This window comes from Malaclemys terrapin, chromosome 15 (genome assembly GCF_027887155.1).
Source record: "Malaclemys terrapin pileata isolate rMalTer1 chromosome 15, rMalTer1.hap1, whole genome shotgun sequence".
NCBI classification, from domain to species: domain Eukaryota; kingdom Metazoa; phylum Chordata; order Testudines; family Emydidae; genus Malaclemys; species Malaclemys terrapin.
Window position 1 is genome coordinate 7,661,263 of NC_071519.1, and position 25,692 is coordinate 7,686,954.

General features: G+C 47.1%; 1 protein-coding gene across 1 annotated transcript in view; it reads right to left on the reverse strand.

The window, feature by feature from the left end:
* Positions 1–679: 679 nt before the first annotated feature.
* The window catches only part of LOC128823064 (zinc finger protein 239-like), a 34,412-nt gene continuing 9,399 nt past the window's right edge, over positions 680–25,692 (reverse strand). The window contains exon 2 of the mRNA XM_054005137.1: positions 680–6,393. Coding sequence (XP_053861112.1) covers positions 5,255–6,385 — 1,131 coding nt within the window. The 5' untranslated portion in view covers positions 6,386–6,393 and the 3' untranslated portion in view covers positions 680–5,254. The remainder of the gene's footprint in view (positions 6,394–25,692) is intronic.

Consider the following 25,692-nt stretch of genomic DNA (forward strand, 5'->3'; position numbering starts at 1 on the left):
CTACGCATTTAGCTCGGGGCTCAGCCTCACAGCCCAGTTAGTACTCAGGGAGCAGTATTAATTAACGGGCAAAACATTTCCTTAATGCAGAGTTAAGATTGTCTGGTGCAATATCAGCCCCTTGCAGAACCTCTACAGCTGCCAACCTCAGACTTCTGAAAAGCAGGAGATGCAGTTCCAGTTGCCAGCACCACCTTCATCCTGTCCTCTTTCAGCAACGTCCCGTTAACACACACACATTTACTCTGCCAACACCCTGCTGGCTGAAATCTACAAGCTGTTCACGGCCTTTTACAGCCCTTCCAACCAGAGCGCCAACCTCCATCTTGGCCTGGCGAGGCCCAACCCCTTGGGAAACCAGACTGGGGTAAGGATTGGGCATGGCCATGACAGTGACTGCAGAGCAAGACCCCTGACCCCTACTCAGATCAGCCCCACCTCACTGATCTCTCCTCACTCGGACACACTGATCCCCCTCCTGAATTCCTGAAAGCCTGGGTAAGGAGCTTATTTTCCCTTGTGATGGTCTGAGCTCTCCCTCCCCACCCAGACACAGCTGGAGCTAAGATAGATCCCCCTCCATTGCTCCCCTTTGGGGGAAACAGCGTTAATTTACAGGTTTCAGAGTAGCAGCCGTGTTAGTCTGTATCCGCAAAAAGAAGAACAGGAGTACTTGTGGCACCTTAGAGACTAACAAATTTATTAGTGTTAATTTAGATGACTCTGAGAAGGCTCAGATGGGGAGTGGCTGATCTCCGCTCACATTCTCCACAGCTCCAGCCCCTGCTGCTTGTTAAAAGAAATGACTCAAGATCCCAGTTACATGTTTTATTAACATGAACAAATAAAACCAAGAATACACATCACTAAGGCTAAATGACTATAAATACTACTCAGCTAACGAAGGGTTAAACAATACAGTGAGAAAGTTCAGGGCAAATCAGTAAATCAATGAGTTAACAAGGATATTGCGTTGGAATCAAGTCATAAATTTAGTCAAACCATCAGATGAATACAGCAGAAAATCAGCCCTTATAAATCCTAAACCAGCAACCCAAGGAGGCAGGTGTATATTTAGTGATGCCGAAACCCCAATCAGAGATTTTCACCCGGGCAGTGCATCCCAGATTTAGCCAGCTGAATATTTCAATACCGAAACCAAATTATTGCTTACATTTAGCCCACAGCCAATTAACTTTCTCTTTAGATTTCACTATTGTGTTGCTAATACTTCTCCTCACTTTCTCGCCCCAAAACGCAGACAGACCTTAGAGAGACAGCAGGAAAAGAAGTTCAAACAGCTCTCCCTGAACAATGTATATCTGACAGCTCAATTCCTTGCAATGCTTCCATAGGGAAAGGAGCTGCCTGAAGTCATTTCATAGGGCAGAGTTTTAAGGCTATTAAGATTTGGGGAACTATTCTTAGCATCTTCCCTGTGTAGATTTCAAAGGTGTTCACACACACACACACCTACTGAGCGACACTGTTACACCCCAATCGAATAGACAGGCTGGAAGGCTCCACGTCCATAAAAAAACAATAGACAAAAATAGAAAAAGGAAAATAAATGTCAAAGATTACAAGGGGTTGGATCTCTGCAGCTCTTTGGCTTTGGAGTCACATGGAGTAGGAACTGTAGCTGCAGTTGAGGAACCAGGTAATGGCGTAGATGGCCCAGCACTTCGGGCTAGCAGGCTTTTCAGGTACAGGAGACTAGTGAAGGCTGCATAGCCTGTCGCCGTTGTGCTTCATTCCCGAGAGGGGATCAGTCCTGGGATCCTGGTAGTCAGTCTCTCTTAGATGACTTACATAAGAACACAAGACTGGTCATACCAGGTCAAACCAATGGGCCATCCAGCCCAGTATGCCACCTGAGAGTGACCAGTGCCAGATGGTCCAGACGGAATGAACAGAACAGGCTTGTTGATCTGAAAGCTGAAGGACTTCCACCCTTACCTTTAACTTTATTGTCATAGATTCCAGCTTACCCCACCTTACCACACCTCCCGCGAGGTCTCTGGGCAAATCAGGTGTGAACTAATCCTTCGATACAGATGTGGAAGAAAAATGGACTAAGGCCTAAACTTTGGTCAAGTGAAGTGTATGTAGGGTCAAGTGAACTGTATGTGTGACCTGGAGGGAAGGAGGGAGGTAAAAAGGAGAAGGGTAGACAGAAATCATAAAAGCAGAACTAACTGTAAAAATTATAAAAGTAGAATTAACCTTTGTAACAGACTATGAGTAATAGATGTCAGGTGACAGAGCAAGAAACCGCACAGGGCAAACTAAGAATAACAGGAAAGCTTGCTATGCTATATTCCCTTTTAAGGATATTGTATTCCAAATATGGCAATAATGTTGATAAGAAAGTATGTATTACTAATTGTGGTTTTATCCTATATAAGCTCTCGTATTTTATCTGTTGGGTGGGTGTTCGGCTGCCTTAGCTGACTCCCCCATGCATGCATGTTTGATTGATCAATAAAGGAGCCTCAGGCTGTCTGATCCAAAATCAACCGTGTGGTCAATTTTCCACAACACAGACATGTCCCACTCTAGATGAAGTGAGGCAGAATTTGGGCCAACGTCAGTTAGGAATAGCCCTGCTTAACCCAGCAGTTTTCTCAAAGTATCTGCTGCCGTAAACCACATGTAGAGTGCGAACCCCAAAGGTATCAAACATGAAAGAAACATAAGGCCAGTTATGGGGAGGTTTCCATGGACAGGTCTGAGGGTTAAACAGCTGGGCTCTAACAGCTGGCCTCCTCAAAAGGAAAAGGGGCCTCAGCACCCATAAAAATAACTGGTTGCAAAAATCAATCATCCTGCATCCATCACCATTTTAAATTCTGACCTCTCCTGCCTGATGTGTCTTTTTTAGCAAACAAGTGGATTGGGGAACTCTGTGGCTGTTACCCTCTAACTGAGTAAAAGGTTACCCATCTTGTTTCAAGCAATTTTCCTCTTAACAGAAAATTTATTTGAAAGTTTATCAAAATAAATTCCATTTGAAATAGAAATAATTACCATCTACATTGGGTCTCTATTTTCATACATGCTATTCCTCTCACATGTTCCCCCACTCTAATTCCTTTGGAGTGAGGTTTTACTTTTCAGGATTAGCCTCCATTTCCGATATAGTAGGAGGGGGCCAGGAGAGAACTAGAAGAAAACCTGAATTATATTGTAACACTGAAAGTTATCACATAATTAGCCTCTTACTTTACACTAATTAACTTCATGTTTAATTTAATTGTCGGTGGCAACAACTTATTCAAAGATTACAAAATATAAACCTGTAGGGCAGTTTTCTCTTAATTCCCATTTCCATCCTGTCAGCTTTGTGTGAAGTCACATTCTACAGCAACCTAGGAGCCTTCCATTTCTGTTAATTCATTTCTCCCTGGGTCTTCTCCCAGAAGTGTGGGTGGAAGAGGTCTCACACTATGTGGGAAGATTGCATCATGAGAAAAAGCACCTTTCACACTTTCTAATCTTTCAAAGTAGCAGCAGGTGGAGAAGTGATACAAATGCATAAGACTTAATAGCAAAGCTAAGAGACCAAACCACAGACTCTGGACTCAACATTCATGTATCCTGCAGTCTGAACTTGGAATCTGATACATTCCCTCATTGGCTACCATCATTTGCCCAGCATGGAAGTGCTTCTTGTCCAGCAAGTCAGCCAGATTGGGACCCATATTCATGGAATGGCTCTGAAGGAATCAGCTGTTTCTCTCTCTGCTTCATGAAACTTTGGATCCAAATGGTAAAAGACAGTTGTGCCCAATTTAATCACGGCATCCTTTAGGAGTGTGACCAATGCCACTTAACTAGGGAGCAGTGTTCTAAAAATAGTTTACCTGGGCCACAGGTCACCATAGCTTCCATCTCTGGGGTGAAAATCAACCACTAGTACCTGCAATTTCTACCTGAGTTCTTGTCCAATCTTTGACCTTTTTTGGAGTAATTTTACACTTCTCTGGCGTAGAATTCTTCACCAACCACACAATATATCAGTAGTGAGAATGAGGTATAACTCCCCCAAATATGCCCTTTTATTTCCTTAATCTGGTGGCACAGATTCAAATTAGGGACTAAATTCAGGAGTGATTTAGAATCCCTGTAAGACACCACATGTCAGGTATCTATTGAAAATAGGTATCTTTCTGCAGCTATATCACATTCAACACGGATTTCATTTTCTACACATTTGCAGCATCTGACAGCGGTGAGCTGAATAGAAATGTCACTTCCATTTTCCCCATCCCTACCTAGATAGGGATTGCATTTCCCAAATAGTAAACACATGATTCCTAACGGATTAGGAAGGAGATCTCTTCAGGAGTGACCTCCTGCAGGGCCTGGGCCACAACTGCTTTGGGAGCCCAATGCATGGGTACTTTGCCTAGTTCCAACTCATTATTAGGAAATTCTCTTCCCAGCCCTTAGGAAAAAATATTGACCTAACCAGTTTAACAACAGGGGGGTTGGGATGGTGATGGCGAATAAGGGAATCCCTCTGACTTACCCTATCTTCTTCTGTTCTTACAGAGGGTGAAATGACATTTTCCCTATCCGTGCCCTGTTCCTGCTCTCTGTTATAGTTCAATATATTTTAAGTGAGCAAAATGGTAATAAAAATATCTACTCTCCAGCACAACCTGAAGCAACGTCAGAGCAACTGGGAATGAAACAATTTGTTCCCAAAGGGGGAACTTGATACCTAACAATTGCTTTGAAATGGGGGGACAGTATAACTGTGATGCTCAGGGTTTGTTTAGACGAGGAAAAGTGATGGAGTTTAGGTCAGGTGAAGGGGAAAGCTAATGCCAACCACTGTACCTGGGCTGCATCTGCACTATAACTAGAACTGTCTTTTTACACCAAGATCACTAACGTGAGCAGCCAACGCCATGTACAGTCCTAGTGGATGTAAGGCACAGGTAGTTTTTGCCTCAGTGTAGCTTGTTGGGATCAAATCTCTCTCCCCCACCTGGAGCTGATGAACATTCCTGGCTGGAGGGACACACTCCTACGACTCAAAAGGAAAGGAGTTGATAGAAAAAAAATCACAGGACTGACCCCAAAGAACGGGGAGCTGCAAAAGGCAGACGCAGGCAACTCATCTAGGGGAGCTGAGAGACCACGGTGCAGATGGTGCAAAGGTCGCTATGTGGGAATTCGCAAATGTGATTTTTTTTAAAACAACCTTTGGCCAGCCGGAGTCGAGGCATTTATTACAGTTCTCTCATGCGTGGATTTTCTGATGTCTAATAAGGCTTGAGCTCTGCTTGAAGCTTTTCCCGCACTCAGAGCACGTGTAGGACGTCTCTCCACTGTGGATTCTCTGATGTGAGATGAGGGCTGAGCTATAACTGAAGCATTCCCCACACTCAGAGCAGGTGTAGGGCACATCCCCTGTGTGGATTCTCTGATGTGTGATCAGGGCAGAGCTCTGCTTAAAACTTTTCCCACACTCAGCGCACATGTAGGGCGTCTGTCCTATGTGGATTGTCCGATGTCTGATAAGGTTTGACCTCTGATTGAAGCTTTTCCCACACTCAGAGCACATGTAGGGTCTCTCTCCTGTGTGGATTCTCTGATGTGTGATGAGGGTTGAATTATCCATGAAGCGTTTCCCACACTCAGAGCATCCATAGGGTTTGTCACCTGTGTGAATTCTCTGATGTGTGCTAAGGGCTGATCTATAACTGAAGCATTTCCCGCACTCAGAGCATGTGTAGGGTGTCCATCCAGTATGGATTGTCCGATGTCTAATAAAGCTTGAGCTCTGATTGAAGCTTTTCCCGCACTCAGAGCATATGTAGGGTGTCTCTCCTGTGTGGATTCTCTGATGTGAGATGAGGACTGAGTTATAACTGAAGCATTTCCCACACTCAGAGCACGTGTAGGGTTTTTTTCCTGCATGGATTCTCTGATGTCTAATAAAGCTTGAGCGCCGATTGAAGCTTTTCCCGCAGTCAGAGCACGTGTAGGGCGTTTCTCCTGTGTGGATGCTCCTATGTCTGATAAGGTGTGAGCTCCGAGTGAAGCTTTTCCCGCACTCACAGCACAGGTAGGGTTTCTCTCCCCTGTGGATTCTCTGATGTGTGAGAAGGTCAGAGCTCCCATTGAAGCTTTTCCCACACTCGTGGCATATGTAGCATGTCTCTTCCACGTTGATTCTCTCGCATGTAATAAGATCTGAGTGGCTACTGAAGTTTTCCTCTGGCCTGTGCTGAGTCTCACAGGCTTTTTCTTTTTCTGGGAGTGCACAACTCCCGGACACATTCCCCTTGGATCTTCCTGATAACATCCCATGTGATTCTACTTGCTCAGCATCTTCCTGCTGGGGTGTCTCCTCGTTCTCACTCACCATCCCGTCACCTGATGGGAGACAGAGGGAATCCAGACGTAGGTCACTCCCTGCACCAGAGAGAAAAGAAATCTCAGCGGGAGGAATGGAAAAAGGTGTGAACAAACCAAAATATGTGTGGGAGAGATCAAACCTATCAGGAGCTGATTTTCCCCAAACCCTTCCCCCGAGGAGAGAGAGGAAGGGATCAGTTATGGGTGTGCATCTCACCAGAACTCTCAGGGGAAAGTGAGATTGGGGAGGGACCTGCTGCCAACTGTCAGTCAGGATAGGTGGGAAGCCATGAATGACATCTGCCTAATGATTCCACATCTGCAGGGAACAATCCTGAACTTGAGGAGCTTACAATTTGGAGAGTCTTTGTAGGGCATCTCAAATGTTTCCTCTATTCACGGACAGTTTTTGAGATGGTTTACCCAATTCCTCACCTGTGCAGGCAGCTCTCCGGAGCACTTTTTTTCAGAGCCATAGAGGTCTGAGACCCACGGCTGTTCCCCTCATTCCAGCTGCGAGATCACATCAGGTTTGGAAATTGGAAACCCTGGGAAGGCAAAGAAAACAAGGAAGGTCCATGGAATTTGTGGGATATTTGTCACAAGGAATATTCCATGGTTTTAACCCCAGCTCATTTTTAAGACATAACATCCCAAGGTCGGCTTCCTTGGCTCAAAGTGGCAGGAGAGTTATTATTATAAATCATATTCATTACCTTAGAGCCTAAGAGCCAACTAACTGTGGGCCCCTGTTGTGCTAGGCACAGTAGAAACCCAGACTAGTAGATGGCCCATGCCCTGAAAAATTTACAATCTAAATAGACAAGCCAGACACAGAATGGGGGAAGAGGTAGAACCCACCAGCAGAGTGAACTATGTGAAGGCAGAGTGACAGATCTGATGAACACAGGTCTATATCTTGAGACTATTGTATTTAATGTTATGACTAGGGCCAGTGTTTTCTGGAAATTGCTGCTATTACTGCATTTTTTCCTGAATTTACTCTTCGTTTCTGGAATCACCCTTCATATCCAGAATGGCTTAACAGAAGGTGGGTGGGGATACAGGGTCACAAACCCCAGATTTCTGCCTGGAGACACCTGACTCCTCCCCAGGGCACAGGCAAAGGCTGGGGGCTGGCTGCTTTTGAGACTTGCTGCCAATTTCTTCCCTCCTCATACAAGTCTGGGCTCAGAAAAAACACTGCGGAGCTTCCCCTTGGGAGGCGGGCCACTTGGCAGTGGGACGCTGGGCTCCCTCATCATGCTGAGGAGCGGACGGCGCTTGCACCTGCTCTCGACTGCGTCAACAGCACCTCTCCCCCGCTCATCTCCCCTGCACACAGCTGGTTCATGCCCCGTCTCCCCAGCACACAGCCGGCTCTAGGCTCTCAATGCCCAGTGCCTGGGCCCCACCTCCCCCACACAGCTGGCTCCTGTCCTCTATCGCAATGCACTTTCGGGCTGTAAAGGATTATATATTGCTCATGTTTGTCAATTACTCTCTGTTTTCGTTGCCAGCAAACACTGGCCCTACCTATGACTGTTATCTGTATCTCTGAGCCAGCCCTTGAAAGCACGAACACTTCACAGACTATGATGCTGAGATGGGCCAATTACTAGATGGAAAATGGCAGAATTACCAAAAATAATGCAGAAGAGGTAAAAGCGTTCAATAAATATTCCTCTCCTAGATTTGGAGAAAAACAGATGATTTACTCGTATCATAAGATGCTGATGACGACACTCTTTCCATTCCAACAATAACTCACGAGGACGTTAAACAGCAGCTATTGAAGTTAGACATGCTTAAATCAGCCGGTCCAGATAATTTGTAGCCAAGAGCTTTAAAAGACCTGGTGGAGGAGCATGGTGGACTGTTAATGCTGATTTTACTTAGGACTTGGAACACTGGGGAAATTCCAGAAGACTGGAATAAAGCTAATGCTGTGCCAATATTTAAAAAGTATAAAAGAGATAAACCTGGCTAATTACAAGAGTGTCAGTCAGGGACATCAATACTGGGCAAGATAATGGAGCAGCCGATACTGGATTTCATTAATAAAGAATTAAAGGAGGGTAATATAATTAGTATCCATTAACAAAGGTTTAGAGAAAATAGATCCTATCAAACTAACTGGATATTGTTATTGGATGAGATCAAAAGTTCGGTTGCAGCTAATAGTATTGATGTAATATACCTAGACCGCCTAGTGAAGGCCATCGACCCGCGCCTGGGAGATGTCACCGTCAACCGCGCCATCCCAGGCACCAACAGCCCGCTGCGCCCAGACATCGTCGTCACGGACGAGGTTGGAAAAAAGATCCTGGTCGACGTAACGATTCCATTCGAGAACAGGACCCCTGCCTTCCGTGAAGCCCGAGCCCGGAAGCTCGAAAAGTACGCCCCCCGGCTGACACCCTGCGGGCAAAGGGCTACGAGGTGCACACCGACGCTCTGCTCGTTGGGGCCCTGGGTGCCTGGGACCCATGTAACGAACATGTGCTGAGGACCTGTGGGGTGGGCCGTCATTACGCGCGGCTCATGAGACACCTAATGGTCTCGGACACTATTCGTTGGTCTCGAGACATCTACACAGAGCACATCACCGGCCACCACCAATACCGGGAGTGAGCCAGGGAGACCTCGTGCACCCACAAGGGGGAAGAGACCTAGAAACCCCCCCTGCTGGACTTTATCCCCTGAGCCCTGAATCCCACCATGTGAGGGTCACCCCATTCCCATTACCCAGCCCACTTACTTATACCCATGACTGTCTCTACTTTCTCTATGAATGATGGACCCTCACTGCTTGTCGGCTATATCTTGATCCCGCCCACCGCTTCACCCCCCCATTGGGGACTCAGACTCATAGACTTTAAGGTCAGAAGGGACCATTATGATCATCTGGTCTGACCCCCTGCATGCTGCAGGCCACAAAACCGTCCCTACCCCTTCCCTTGACTCTGCTGTTGAAGTCCCCAAATCCTGTGTTTTAGTGACTTCAATTGGCAGAGAACCCTCCTGCTAGCGATCCCTGCCCCATGCTGTGGAGGAAGGTGAAAAACCTCCAGGGCCTCAGCCAATCTACCCTGGAGGAAAATTCCTTCCCGACCCCAAATATGGCGATCAGTAAATCCCTGAGCATGTAGGCAAGAGTCTCTAGCCTGACCCTTGTTAGCCATTATACTATTTACCTGCCATTGCTCGGTATTCCTTGGCTAATATGTTTTTCCATTAAACCATTCCCTCCATAAACTTATCTAACTTAATCTTAAAACCAGACAGGTCCCTCGCCCCCACCGTTTCCCTCGGAAGGCCGTTCCAATATTTCACCCCTCTGACGGTCAGAAACCTTCGTCTAATTTCAAGCCTAAACTTCCCCACGGCCAGTTTATATCCATTCGTTCTCGTGTCCACATTAGTACTAAGCTGGAATAATTCCTCTCCCTCCCTTATATTTATCCCTCTGATATATTTAAAGAGAGCAATCATATCCCCCCTCAGCCTTCGTTTTGTCAGACTAAACAACCCGAGCTCATCTAGTCTCCTTTCATACGACAGGTTTTCCATTCCTCTGATCATCCTAGGCCCTTCTCTGCACCCGTTCCAGTTTGAGTTCATCTTTTTTAAACATGGGAGATCAGAACTGCACACAGTACTCCAAATGAGGTCTCACCAGCGCCTTATACAACAGAAGCAGCACCTCCTTATCCCTACTAGATATACCTCGCCTAATGCATCCCAAGACCGCATTGGCTTTTTTCACCGCCACGTCACATTGTCGACTCATAGTCATCCTGCGGTCTACAAGGACCCCTAGGTCCTTCTCCTCTTCCGTTGCTTCTAACCAATGCGTCCCCAGCTTGTAACTAAAATTGTTGTTAGTCATCCCTAAATGCATCACCTTACACTTTTCACTATTAAATTTCATCCTGTTTCTGATACTCCAATTCATAAGCTTGTTCAAGTCTCCCTGCAGAATATCCCTATCCTCCTCCGAACTGGCAACGCCTCCCACCTTCGTATCATCTGCAAACTTTATCAGTCCACTCCTGCAATCGGTTCCGAGGTCAGTTATAAATAAATTAAATAAAATGGGTCCCAAAACCGAACCTTGAGGAACTCCACTGGTAACCTCCCTCCAACCTGACAGTTCACCCTTCAATACGACCCGCTGCATTCTCCCCAGTAACCAATTCCTTATCGACCTCTGGATTTTCATATCGAGCCCCATCTTTTCCAGTTTAACCAATAATTCCTCATGGGGTACAGTATCAAACGCTTTACTGAAATCCAGGTATATTAGGTCCACCGCATTTCCCTTATCTAATAAGTCTGTTACTTTCTCAAAGAAGGAGATCAGATTCGTTTGGCACGATCTGCCCTTCGTAAAACCATGTTGTAATTTATCGCAATTGCCATTAACCTCAAGGTCCTCAACTACTTTCTCTTTCAGAATTTTCTCCAGCACCTTGCACACTACAGATGTTAAACTATCAGGCCTATAGTTACCTGGATCACTTTTTTTCCCTTTCTTGAAAATAGGAACCACATTAGCTATTCTCCAGTCTAACGGAACCACCCCCGAGTTTACAGATTCATTAAATATTATCGCTAATGGGCCTGCTATTTCCCGCGCCAATTCCTTCAACATTGCAGTCTGTATATATTATGTGTGCTGCCCAACACCAAAATACTAACATCCCCCTATACGCTGTATGTTACCCCCAATGACCAATAACTGACACTTCAAATTTTCTGTATCGTTTATTTTTCAAATATTATCTAATAAACTTTTATACCTAGACTTCTGTAAGGCAAATGACTTGGTTCAGCACAATATTTTGACTAAAAACTTAGAATGATACAAAATACACACGGCATACATTAAATAGATTAAAAACTGTGATTGTAAATGGGGAACCATGGTCGAGTGAATTTATTTCTAGCGGGTTCCTGCAAGGATTGGTTCTTGGCCCTGTGCTATTTAACATTCTTATCAATGACCTAAAGGAGAATATAAAATCATCACTGATAAAGTTTGAAGTTGCCACAAAGATTTGGGGTGGTGGTAACTAATGAAGTGTGAGTAGATTCAGGCTCCAGCACTGGGAGTCTGGGAAGTTTTCCCAGCCCTGGCTGGAGGGTTATTTCCTGTTCCACAAAGAGGGGAAGTTCCAGTCCCAACTCCTGTGCCTTGAAATTAGGCCCTATCTGATGCTACACCCCACATTCAGCATAGTGGTATGATTATAATATGATTAGGACATAATTATGATGCATTTTGTGCAAGATGCGTCATGTGCGGTGTCATTGGAAATATTATGATTTGTTGAATAGGATTATCCTATTTGTGTGCATGGATCATGCTGGTATCTGAAGTTATGGATATTGACCCTGTATTTCAAATGTGTTTACTCTGGGTAACCCCCACAACGAGCCTTTCAGGTACAACAATGAAGAAGCCAGACAGTGCTGATGGCTCATCAACAAAGACAATGGACCGTGGAAGAGCTTAGCCCTCCTGTGAATGTTTCAGTCAGCCTATGGATCATGGCTACTATGACTCAGCAAGACATGTAGGTCATGTGACCAGACCACATGACACTGAACTCCATTTTGGTACCTGTATTTTCCCACAAACTGGACTGGGAATTGAGTTTGGAACAAAGGGTTCCTGCCATATGGAAAAGCTACATAAGGTGGGGTGTGACATCATCTCTTGGCCTCATTTCCCAGACAAGAGAACTCCTGGAAACACCTGAGGAACAAAGACTGAACTGGGGGAAGTGCTGGTCCCAGGGTAAAGAGATTTCTAGCTTGTGTATGGAAACTTGGTGGACTGCTTGTATCATCAGTCAGGGTGAGAAATTGCTAATTCAAATTCTATCAATCTAGTATGTTAGCCTTAGTTTGAGTTTTTGGTTACTTGCTAAGTAATCTGCTTTGATCTGTTTGCTATCACTTATAATCACTTAAAATCTTTCTGTAGTTAATAAACTTATGCTTTATCTTAACCTGTGTATTTTGAGTGAGGTGTCTGGGGAAAATCTCAGCTTGGTTTGCACAAGCTTGTTGTGCATATCTTTCCCATATTGAGGGGAAGGCGAACTATATTAATGAGCTTACATTAGACAGATCCCTATGCAGTATACGATGGTATAATTCTGGATTTCTACTACAGCAGGTGTGCAAGGTTGGGGAGCTGGGAAATTGGCTGTTGTCTTCTATCTGTCCTTGAGTGGCTTAGGTAAAGCACTCAGGTACATTAGTTGGGTGTATGGCGCCACCTGCTGTCATGTTGGGTGATAACAGGGCCTGGAGAAGCTGGCTGAATATCCAGCAAAGGAGTGTGAGAAGGGCCAGCCCAGCTTGAGGGTTAGAGAGCACAGCGGTTCCCAGAAGCCCCCCAGACTGAACCCCGGGGGTGACAACTCATCACACCCTAGATTACACAAGTCTCAGCAGGTTTGTCACATGCTGTCCCCTCCCTTTCTCCACCCTAGAGATTTCCTGCCTCCCACCACCTCCAGCAGCTCCCACCCTCCTATGCATTTACTGCTCCTCTCCCTCCAAGCAGAATCCACCACCAGCTCCCTGATAATCCCTTACTTGAGCCAGCTCCATTGCAGCCATTTCCTTCCCCCTGGGAGGACGGGATGATCTGGAGCAAAATGTGGACGTTATTCTGTAGCCTGACAGGGCAAGAAGGGCAATGTGAAAGAATTCAGACAGGGCTTTTGTCCCTTTCACAAGCCAATTCCCCCCAGGATTTTCCCTGCTAATGGACATTCTAGGTTCTGCCTCAGTGTGAAGCACAGAGTGACCTTATTCCAGTACAGGACTAGCCTCCTCCCACCAGGGTGTAACCCTCTGAGACATTGTGAAACCCTCCCAGTAGCAGTCTCTCTCTGTCACACTTATCAAGTTTGCTGACAATACCAAGTTGGGAGGGGTTGCAAGTGCTTTGAAGGATAGGATTACAATTCAAAATGATCTGAAGTAAATAGGATGAAATTCAATAAAGACAAATGCAAAGTACTCCACTTTGGAAGGAACAATCAGTTGCACACATACAAAATGGGAAATGACTGCCTAGGAAGAAGTACTGCGGAAAGGGATCTGGGGGTCATAGTGGATCACAAGCTAAATATGAGTCAACAGTGTAACGCTGTTGCAAAAAAAAGCAAACATCATTCTGGGATGTATTAGCAGGAGTATTGTAAGCAAGACACAAGAAGTAATTTTTCTACTCCACATTTCAGGAAAGATGTGGACAAATTGGCAAAAGTCCAGAGAAGAGCAACAAATATTATTAAAGGTCTAGAAAACATGACCTATGAGGGAAGATTAAACAAACCCAATTTTTTTCAGTCTGGAGACGAAGACTGAGAGGGGACATGATCCCAGTTTTCAAGTACGTAACAGGTTGTTAAAAGGAGGAGGGAGAAAAATTGTTGTTCTTAACCTCTGAGAATAGGACATGAAGCAATGGGCTTAAATTGCTGCAAGGATGGTTTAGGTTGGACCTTAGGAAAAACTTCCTAACTGTCAGAGTGGTTAAGCACTGGAATAAATTGCCTAGGGAGGTTGTGGAATCTCCATCAGGGGGGATTTTTAAGAGAAGGCTGGACAAACACTTGTCAGGCATGGCACGCACCCCCTGCCACGCCAGCTCCACCATTTTTGCCGAAGCAAAAAAAAAAAAAAAGCACTCCTCCTGCTGCGCACCCCAAAGGATCCTCTTGTGCACCCCACTTTGGAGACCACTGGTTTAGATAATACTTAGTCCTGCCTTGAGTGCAGGGGACTGGACTGGACAACCTCTCGAGGTCCCTTCCAGTCCTACAATTCTATGAACCAAAGGCGAGAGAAGAGCAGAATCAAAGGAGGCACTTTGGGGGATTCTCCCTGTCGTTGTCCCCAGGGCAGCTGTCTCAGGTTTACAAAGCTGTTTGATGCTCCAGCCTTTATAGAGTCTCTCCTGGGAGTGCCCCTTTCATGGGCTAGGCCTAGTTTTAGCTTTTGGCAAGCGTGACCCCAGGAGCTCTGACACTGGGCCTTCTTGCCTCAGCACCTTGTTTCTTTCTGTGGCTTCCCAGTGAGTCCAAATGAGTAGATACTCCTGATAGAGACTGTGAACATAGGAATGGCCACTGCTCAGACCAATGGTCCATCTAGCTCAGTGGTCAATGCCTGCCCCCCGCCTCCCCTCAGAGGGAATGAACAGAACAGGGAATCATCAAGTGATCCATCCCCTGTCACCCATCCCAGCTTCTGGTAAACAGAGGCTAGACACACCATCCCTGCCCATCCTGCCTGTGACACTGGCAGATGAGGGGTTAGCTCTTGCAAAAGCCCCCATGTCTTAACTGAACATGGACAAATGCATAGCTGGAATCAGTCTGGCTCACCTGTACTAGTATTGTTAAGACAGGTATTAGAATGATGAGAATGTATTTAGACTTTATTGAATGCTTGTGGGTTGCTGCCTGGGTTAACATCTGACTAGTTGCATTGTGAGCCTCTGTGGCTATGTAAATCACCAGACAGGAGAGAGACTTTACCTATGAAGTGCTGATTGGCAACAGAATGCATTACACCCTGCCTGGCAGGAAAAGTCCATCAACATCAGAGAGAGTATTATGGGATGTTAAAGTAGGCAAACGACTGTTGCTGAGCTCTTGACTTCCCATTAGCTGAGTTTGCGGCTCAGAGCACATGGCAGGAAGGGGATAAAAACCCTATACAGAAGGAACTGATTATCTGTATGCTGCTTGGACTCTCAGGGGCAAAGTTTCTAGGCATAAGCAAGAGATCCCCAGCTGCTTAGCCTGGGTTAGTCCTAAAGAACATGTAGAGCTTGATTATTATAGAAGCTTCTATATCCTTTTGAACTTTAATACTAACTTGTCTGCATTTACATGATTACTTGCTTTAACTTTGTAAGCAACTCTCGTTTCCTTTTAAATAAATCTTAATACAGGTTATTACAGGACTGGCTACAAGTGTTGTCTTTGTTGTGAGATCTAGATTCAATTGACCTAAGTGGCTGGTTCTTTGGGACTGGCAGTAACCTGAACATTGCTGAGATTCGTGATGTAAGGCAGTGGTTTTCTACCAGGGGTCTGGGGCCCCGGGCGGGCCACAAGCAGGTTTATGGGGGGCTGCCAAGCAAGGCCAGCATTAGACTCACTGAGGCCCAAGGCAGAAAGCTGAAGTTCCAGCACATGGGGCTGAAGTCTGGGGCCCTGAGCCCAACCACCCGGGCTGAAGCCAAAGCGTAAGCAATGTAGCTTTGTGGGGGTCCCTGTAGCATGGGGCCCCAGGCAGTTGCCCTGCTTGCTACCCCCTAACACCAGTCCTGGTTTTATATGCAGAAAACCAGTTACTGTGGCCCACTGTGGAGTTTTTATAGCATGTTGGGGGGGCCTCAGAAAGAAACAGGTTGAGAACCCCTGGTGTACGGGACCATCTGTCACAAAGGTAGGCTCCCCTGCGTGGTGAGATATATGGGATGACCAAAAGGGACTGTCGGTGATCCCATGTTAATGCTGTTACAGTGCCTGAAGCATTTACACTGGATACTTGGTTGGTAAAATCTACATATAGACCTCACAACCAATTTGGGGTTTGTGCCCTGCTTCTTACCAGTCTGCCTGAGGCTGGTGCTCATGCTCTCGAGTCACTGAAGACAGCGTTACAGAGACTTATGGGCACAACGCCACCAGCAGCAATCTGCAGCAATGCAGAGCAGGCTTTACAGTGCAGTGTGGGCCAAATGGTCCATGGACTCAGTCAAGCCCCAGTTCTCCGCCAGTGCACGTCAGCCTTCAAGGGGGGGGGGTTAAGGCTGCCACTCCTTCAATCATGATGGATAGCATCACCCGTGCCCCAGAACCCGCCTTGTCTCCTGAAACAGAGGTGAGTGACAGAGGGTGCACTATGGATCCTGGGGGGAAAGGGATAACAAAACACACCTTCTGGGGGTCACCCTTCAGGAAGTGAAGGTGACAGGCATTGTGGTGGCAGTAAAGGGGAAGGGGAAGAAGTGGGAGCAGGAGGGAGCAGCACCCTCAAAGGCAATGCTGCCAGTGGGTTGCCCCACCACATCTGGCATGGGGCTGATAGGGGGCCATTCCCTGGGTCTGGGTGCCTGTGAAGGGCTATATAATCCCCACGCTGGCATAGAAGGGGTTAAACTGCTGCTCTAGTCTGGACTGGCCCAGCCCCTCCATACCTGCAAACCATGCCAGGATTGGAGCAGCAGTTAACAGGAGAGACCTACTCTACTCAGAGGGGAGCAACCCTAGGAAGGGAACAGTCTCTGGAGCATCTCCAGCCCCAAAGAGAGGGCTGGCAGCATTCGGGGCTCTGGCCTTCACTGAGGAAGGGTGGGGATCCCCGGAGCTCAAAGGGGGAGCAGGCTGAAACTTGCGATGGAGACCTAGTAAACTCTGCAAGGGACTGAGATGCTCCCAGGGCCCCCTGAAGTAAGAGGGGCCCATATCCTGATGGGATCTGTCCACAGTTTTTTCCCCCGTTTCTTTTCTTTCATTCCTTTATTTACCCTTGTTTGCCGACAGTCGGCTCTTTTGCTGTTTCACCTGGTACCCCGAGAGAGGAATAAGGTGCCCCAAGGCCTCAGCCAGAGGATGGAGCCCTGACACACTAGAAGGACATGCCCCTGTAGCACCCCTGGGGCAGGGGGCAATGGGACTCACAGAGGTGCACCCCAGAAGGCCTGAGGCCCAGCCGTTGGGCACCAGTTTGATGGGCTGGATGGCCTCTCACTGCGGGCTGCCAGCAGCCAGGCACATGGAGTAGATACGGGATGGCCTGCAGAGCAGGAAATGGGGCAGCACCCCGGCCAGCACACCAAGAAGGGAAATGGAGAAAGGACAAGGGGCACTGCAATGAACTCAGCACCCATCCTGAAGGCCATTGGCAGAAAGTTGTCCTCTCCCTGGCCTAGCGGGTCAGACAGTGACATAGCGATCCCTCGGCAAAGGGTCACTTGGCCTTTGCCAGCTGCTCTCACCTGAGACCTGACAAACCCATCACAGCAAACACATATCTTGGAGAATGGACATGTGAGGTGTCTACAGAAAGCTTATAACTGGCCAAGATTCAATGACAGAGATCAACGTATGGGTCACGTGTAAGGAACAAAGCATCTATACAGAAAATCTACTCTATGGACTTGGAATGGAAAATCAATCACCGAGAGGTAACAGGCCCCGGGACTGGCCCATCCACCCAAGAGGGAGTCGTCACTTCTCACTAGTCAGCTGCAAGGTAACGCAAGGCTCAAGTGACCAGCCTTGCTCCCTCCCAAACTATCCATGGAAAACCATCGGGGCACCACCAAACACCTGGAACTGGGGTGGGGGGAGCTGAAGGTAACACAAATTTAATCATCTCAAATCCAAAATATGAATAGTTTAAAGGCACATGTTACACGTGTATGGGGTGGAGGGGCAGGCCAAAGTGTATGGGGGCAGGGGGGCTGTTTGGAGGCGGGGCAGACTATGCAGAGCTAGGACATGGCTGGACCAGAGGCAGGGGGCCCAGCTGGAAGTAGCAGTGAGGGGCCCAGCTCAGGCTACACCACCAAGGTGGCATGTGCCAGACCATATGCTGCTGCTGCTGCCTGTAATACGTGTGCAGCAGCCTAGGGCAGGAGACAGCTACTGGCTCCTACAGCGCCCAGAGAGGACTGGAGGGGATGGACAAGAAGGGGAGGCCGAGCTGCAAACGGTGGCAGGAGGAGGAGGAGGTGAAGGAGAGAGACATTTGTAGCAAGACCATTATTTCCATTGCACTGTAACAGAAAGTACAGGAGAGGGGAGCAGCACTTCAGAATCACCCAGCAACTATGCGGTGAGGGCACTGGATGGGGACTATTCCTGGCTCTGCCACAGGCCTGCTGGGTGACCTTGGGTAAGTCATTGCACTTCTCTGTGCCCCTGATTGCAAACTTGTGAGAGACCCACAACTGCCTATAGGGCTGCTAACTCCTCCCGCCAACATTGCTCTGTGCAAAAGTTAGGAAATTCACTTACAAAAAACTTTATGAACGCAGGAGTTAAGGTTGCCCGGAGCTGTCTGGTGCCCCTCCAGAACAGACATCAGCAAAACTCAAACTTGTACTAATCAGGAAATGCAGAGATAAGGTACACACCAATGTAATCCTAATTCTGACCCACGTGAGCAATGACCCTTTCTTTACTCCTACAACACACCTGTGTGTGATAGGCCATTTGAGATCGTGCCCATCACTAAAGTACCAGGGAAAATGAATACCATGGTACAGAATCAAGCACTTTATCTTTGCTAAGACAGAATTGGGTTTTAGGTGAGCTGCATTGTACAGGAACTAGTGACACCTGTTCTACACTCAGACACTGAGTCTGCTCCCCAGAAATAGCTGCACACTTAGTCAATTGAACACCTCTTCACCCCTTTTTACAACTCTTTCCTCCTTACTTGCAGAAGTTCCAGCTAACATTCTACATTCACTTACCCATCATTAAGCACAGATTGCTCCCAGATCCCATCTCACTGCTGACCATTCCCATGGCAAACAGTCCCATTTCCTCCTGACAATATGCACAGCTCAGTGCAGAAACGACACAGACTGGAAACTCAAGATACACATGCACCTCTCTCCTTTCATTGCACACATGGGGTATTCAGACCCAGATCGTCTCATATCACAATCACGCTTCCACCAACCTGTTCTAACGCCTCTACCTTTCAGTGCAGCTACACCTAACACAGGGAGTGCAGACAGATACCGCCCAGTGGCTGTTGCCAGCTCCAGGGGGCAGAGTTAAGGTTGCATTGGCATGTACATTAGCTCTGTGTTTTTGGAGGTTTGACTTTTGCAAGGCCCAACATACTGCTGGGCAACCTTAACTCTGCATTAATGAAGGTGTCAGTGACTAGATGAATGTTCAGCAAATATACAGAAAGTGATGGCTCCCCATCCCTACCTGCCATTCACACAGGCAGCAAAGCCCTGGGCAAGGCAACTTGTAGAGGCAAAGAGAAGGGGCTAGAGTCAGGAAGGGGTAGCAGTGAGGGAAGACCGGCAGCTGACAGTTGGAGAGTGAAGAGGTTCGGGATATGGTAAGGGGGCAGAAGCGGCTGGGACTGGGTAACCTGGGGCTGGCCAGTCTCCATGGGGGACCACATGCTCCTCCTGTGCCCCCTTCCACACCCTCTTGTGAGTAGAGAATGACCACCCTGTCCTCACCCCCGGAGGCAGCCATGTCTCAGGACTCTCCCATGTTGCACCCACTAACTCTCTTCCCATTTAGGGTATAGCTCAGGGCAACAATTTCCCACCAAGATGAACCCAGCTGGCTGCGGGCTGTTCTGGTGCCACAGGGGCCTCTGGTGGGTGAAAGGCAGAACTGCAGCACTTCTCAGACAATGTATCTTCTTCAGGCAAAAAAAAGAAATTCTGCGCTGGACGTGAATTCTGTGCATACACAGTGGCGCAGAATTACCGCATGAGTAACTCAAACCCTGCACATAACATAACCTGCTCACTCCCATCTCTTCTCCCTATGTCTCTGAGTCCCAGACCTGCTGCTGTCATTAATGCACACAGGCTTTCACTCCCGTCAGTGCTGGCATGACCCAATCCAGTTACAGGACTGAACCCTTATTTTCCCATCACATGTAGATAAATCTCTGATAATTTTCATATGACTTTACATTGTGCCTCTTCATATAACCTTGTGGTGGGTCTACCCACGTGTGACCTCTGTTTTCATGGGACTTTGTATCAAAGCCTCATTTAAAAACTTTGCATTGCCCTTGGTATAATATTATAGCCCCTTAAGGATAGAATAAGATAGAAAAAAAATTTCTTTTTGCTAGCAGTAGAACAAGAGCTCTCCCCCCCCCCCCCCACTCTTAATCAATTGCCCTGTTGAATGAATGAGGTGTGGATGAGCAAGGCATGGAAGGCAGCACCTCCAGACAGCCTCAACTGTTGGAGAGGGGCTGGGAGCCAGACCCAAGGACAATAAAACGTGTCAAGTGGGCTCATTAAAGACAAGCAGACATACTGACGGCCTCGGGGGTTAGAAGCAAGCACCTTCTTTTGGAAACACCCTCTTTGCAGCATTGGAACAACGCTCAAAAGAAAGCAGCACAAAGGACCAATGGACACAGACAGAGAGTTTGAATCTGGTATAGATTTGCATAAGAGGAAAGCTGCTATAAAAGTGAGGTGTCTTGCAGAGGACCCCGGGTCTCATCTTGTCAACATGGGAGCATCGATCCGGATCGGCAGAAGCCCGGCTCCACCCCCTCCCCCATCTAACTCACCTGGCCAGTGAAGTTAAGGGGAGCAACTAATTGGTAACAACAAGACGGAGTGTGTTTGTGTGTGTGTGTGAGTGTAAGTGTAATATATTATATGCATATAATACAGGGTTAATGAATACATGTATTACTAATAAATGTGGCGTTTTGTCTTATTCCCCCTGAAAAGATCCTGTGCAGTACTTTAAGTACAACACACATGGGACAGTCTCAGCTGAGGGGGAGGTGAAAGTGGGAGGGGGTACAAAGGGAAAAGAGTTGTTGTAGCCATTTTGGTCCCAGGATATCAGAGAGGGGGATTTTTAATTGGTTCTAAAATAAATGACCTCACCCACCTTGTCTTGCCAAGAGATCTGAAAGTGGCAGAAGGAGACAAACAGGAAGACAGAGCTCAGGACTCTAAACCAAACATTTATAAGCCCCTGGAAGAAACTACATTTCCCTTCTGCGCCTGGGTATGTTTGTGTCCTATATGAGGGACCACCCCATTCCTCTCACAGCAGCAAGGGGAGACTGCAGCCAGTCCCAGATGGTCCTTCCCCATCCTGGGATGTGTGTTGTGAGGAAGTTTGTGTGTGATGGGTGCATGGGCGGGGTCCCCAAACAGCTGGACCCCTCTCTGATTGGAAAGCCAGGGCAACCCCAGCACAGCATGGTGGCTGTGGGCAGGGGTAGCAGTTCTGGAGCTGGGCCTCTGCCCACTCAAGGTCCCATGGCAGATGGCTCTGGAAGCATCAAGTGGGTCCATCACTGCAGGGGAAGGTTGGGGTAGTGTCTGAGATCAGGGTGAGGATTGTGCGGGGGGGGGGGGGGGGTGTCCACGCCCAGGAATGGGGGATGGAATTCACCTCCTCACCCTTCTGCAGAGCCCAGAAACCAGGGATTTATCCAGTGAAGTGAATTTCACGTTGGGTGACTAAGCCAGCCACGGAAAGATCCTTGTGCATTAGGTTCCACACTGGCCCCAGGAGTTTACTAGTACTCCCTCCCCAGACTCCCCGCGGCAGCCAGGGATAATTACTGGGTTATAGGAATTAGAAGATGAAAATTCATTAAGAACGATGATATTTGTGTGTTTATTATTAAATCCCCAGACACCCACCAATCCCCGTCCTTCTCCCAATGAGCTATAAATATCTAAGGGACTCAGCTACTGATCCTGCAGTGAGTTCCTGCCCCTCCCCACTTTCTCTAGCAGCACTTTTAAGAACAGGCCAGGGAAACATGGAAATACTTTGAACCAAATTCCGGAAGCTGCTGGGCATGCACAAGTTAAAATGAAACCAATGTTCCATCTCTACAAGGACCTGACCCTTAGTGCAAAATAATAGACACTCACCAGAAATCTGAAATGGCCACTTCATAACGGATAGAACGTTATTTATCTATTGACTTCTGGGAATTACCAATAAAAGAAACAACCCAGTGAAGGTGATACTCTGAGGGAGAGATCTCATGTGTCTTTACAAATTGGTATAATCTAATCTGGGACTTTATACACTAACATGCCTTATTCGTAGCCTTATGGTGATTGCCTGGTGTCACTATAGGGCAGAAATAAGGTTGGTGCCTTAGCTGTGAAATTCCATCCCCTAGCATATTGCAATTGCTGTTCAGTGGGTTTAGCAACATTCATTTTGTCAATTTCAATAGATGATGTATTTATTTTAAGCCCTTTTTTCAATGCTTACGATTTCAACGTTCAGAGCTGTGGGAAGTTATGGGGGTCATCAGACAACAATTATTTAATTACAGTAAATGAGATTCCCAAAGCCAAATCTTTATAACTGTTCAAACACAAATTGTCAATGTCACATGTAAAATATACAGTGTAAATATCCTTAAATCAAACTCGACTTTCTCCAGAAGCATTTCTGTATTTTACCTATATAAATTTTTTCATCTGTGTGCGTGTATAGTGAAGTCAACATTTACTGCAATTTATTAATAAAAATCCAGTCCTTTCAAGCGTACTTTTAAGTAACTAAATACTTGAATTCTTTCACTTCCTGGACTGTAGTGCTTCCTTTGAGGATAATTGCACCTTCCCTGTGATGTATTTTACTCTCAGTACCGTTACCCCATCGTGATCTAGCTCCTGTCTGGGAGCTCTGCTGAGGCCAGTGGCATTATGATCAGAAGGTGACACACTGACATACGGGCAGAGACATATGGGGGAGGGTGGAGGATGAGATAACATGGAGGTTACCAGGGTTGAACAGGGGCCTAAAGAGTGTGGGGAGCAAACACCCTCTCAGCCTCTCCTCTCTCCCACCTCCCAGAGTCAGTAACTCTGATAAATCACTCCCTGAAATCTAAATAGCCCCAGTATGTGAGACAGTGATTAAAGTAGGTGCCTTAGGGGCTGCAGTGCCAACCCCTGCCTGGACGAGGGGGATGAAGAAGTGCAGTAGAAATGGGTTAGGCTGGGAGAGGGCACAGCTGATGTGGGACTGGGAGCTGAGTTCACCAAGAGGCCAGAACTCATGGGGGGTTGGGACAAGAAGTGAACAGGACTGGGTAGAGGCACTTCTGTGTAATTTCCTCGTTTACCATCGTGCCATGTATTTAATTTAGAAACTTTTCATTCGCATTTAAGCACATTGGAGCTAAGCTGTGTTGATGCATTTCCACTTACAGTGGTACAGTTTGAATTAGGTGTTTAATCAGATGCTTATGCAACACAAAGCAGTCAATAATTGGTGTGTTTTCATGAATTAACTTGATTGTGTGCTGTGCATCGTTTTTAAAAAAAAGATGGTGTGAGCGAGTGTCAAAATTTCAGGCATTAAGAAATTTAAATTAGGTGTCAGTTCATTTCGCATGCGTTTATCTCGTAATTTTAATTTCAGTTTTGAATCAGTATTAATACTATGTTGTTTAAATAGCGTTAGAGTCTATTTGTATAATTGTTTGCAAGATTTCATTGGATATTGTGAACCAGCAGTCTTAACCTTTTATTTTGAGATTACTAAATACAATCCAGCGCACCACTCCTGAAAGACTGCAAGCCCTGGCCGGTGGCATGCTTCCTAGGCCTGGTCTACACTAGCAGGTTATGTCAAATTTAGCAGCGCTAAATCGAATTAACTCTGCACCCGTCCACACAACAAAGCTATTTAGTTCGACATAGAGGTCTCCTAAATTCGACTTCTGTAGTCCTCCCCAACGAGGGGAGTAGTGCTAAATTCGACATGGCCATGTCGAATTAGGGTAGGTGTGGATGGAAATCGACGCTAATAGCTCCGGGAGCTATCCCACAGTGCACCACTCTGTTGACGCTCTGGACAGCAGTCAGAGCTCAGATGCTCTGACCAGCCCTCAGGAAAAGCCCCGGGAAAATTTGAATTCCTTTTCCTGTCTGGGCAGTTTGAATCTCATTTCCTGTTTGGACATCGTGGCGAGCTCAGCAGCACTGGCAACGATGCAGAGCTCTCCAGCAGAGATGGCCATGCCATCTCAGAATAGAAAGAGGGCCCCGGCATGGACTGATCGGGAAGTCTTGGATCTGATCGCTGTGTGGGGCGATGAGTCCGTGCTTTCAGAGCTGCGATCAAAAAGACGGAATGCAAAGATCTACGAGAAGATCTCCAAAGCAATGACAGAGAGAGGATACAGCTGGGATGCAACGCAGTGCCGCGTGAAAATCAAGGAGCTGAGACAAGGCTACCAGAAGACCAAAGAGGCAAACGGACGCTCCGGATCCCAGCCGCAGACATGCCGTTTCTACGAGGCACTGCATTCCATCCTCGGTGCGGCCGCCACCACTACCCCACCACTGACCGTGGACTCTGAGGATGGGATATTGTCCACGCCCGCTTCCTCTGAGATGGTAGTGGACGGGGAAGAAGAGGAAGGAGATGAGGAGGACGAGGCAGTCGACAGCGCTTACAACGCTGATTTCCCAGACAGCCAGGATCTCTTCATCACCCTCACAGAGATCCCGTACCAACCGTCCCCAGGCGTTAACCCGGACCCAGAATCAGGGGAAGGATCAGCCGGTAAGTGGTTTAAACGTGTAAACATTTATTTATAAAAGAATATAAATATTAACTGTGGCTTTTTCATGATTAGATTGTCCTAGGCACTTAAAGTTCTAGTCTTTGGCAGTGCAACTGCTGCAAAAAAATCTAACAATGTCCAGTAAATCTTGATTGGTTTGCCCTAGGCACTGTACTGTTTAGCCCTTGCCAGTGCAGCTACAGTAAAATTCGCTCAATATATCCGGGTATAGAGCAGAAATCCTCATGGGACATCTCCATGAAGATCTCCTGGAGGTAACTGGAAAACCTTTGCATGAGGTTCCTTGGGAGAGCGGCCTTGTTGTGTCCTCCGTAGTAGGAAACGTTTCCGCGCCAGGCTACCATCAAGTACTCCAGGATCATTGCCTTGCACAGCATGGTGGCATACGGCCCTGGTCTTTGGAGGCTTTCCCGAAGCATGCGTTCTTTCTCGCTGTCAGAAATACGCATCAGAGTGATGTCGCTCATGGTCACCTGCTTTGAATTAGGGCAATGTTAGTATTGGGACTGCTTCCCTGTTCCTTTACAGAACTGTAACCGCCGGTTTACAGCCATGCGGTGGAGGCGGGAGAGGGACAGCATAGAGGGATCTTTCCCGGGGACAGCCGCGAGGGGGTGGGACAGGGGCAGAGTTCATGCTTGCCGGATTGCTGGCAGCAGGAACTGGACAACGCTAGGAGCATTGCTTTGAACATGAAAGTAGGGCAGTGCTATTATTACAGTTTTAAGCTGCCACAAGTCTACGGCTTACCATGTCAGCCCAATTCCGCTGTGCTGTTCCGATTCTGTGATCTGCACTGCAGGACCCCAGGGACTGAATGCGAAGGCCGAAAATTCGACCTTGTCCTGAGTGCGCATGTGATAGGTGCTGTGAATGGTCTTTTTCACAGAGAAAGACTATTTTCTTTGTTCACCCAAAAATTTATCTTTCTGAGGAATTCACTCCCTT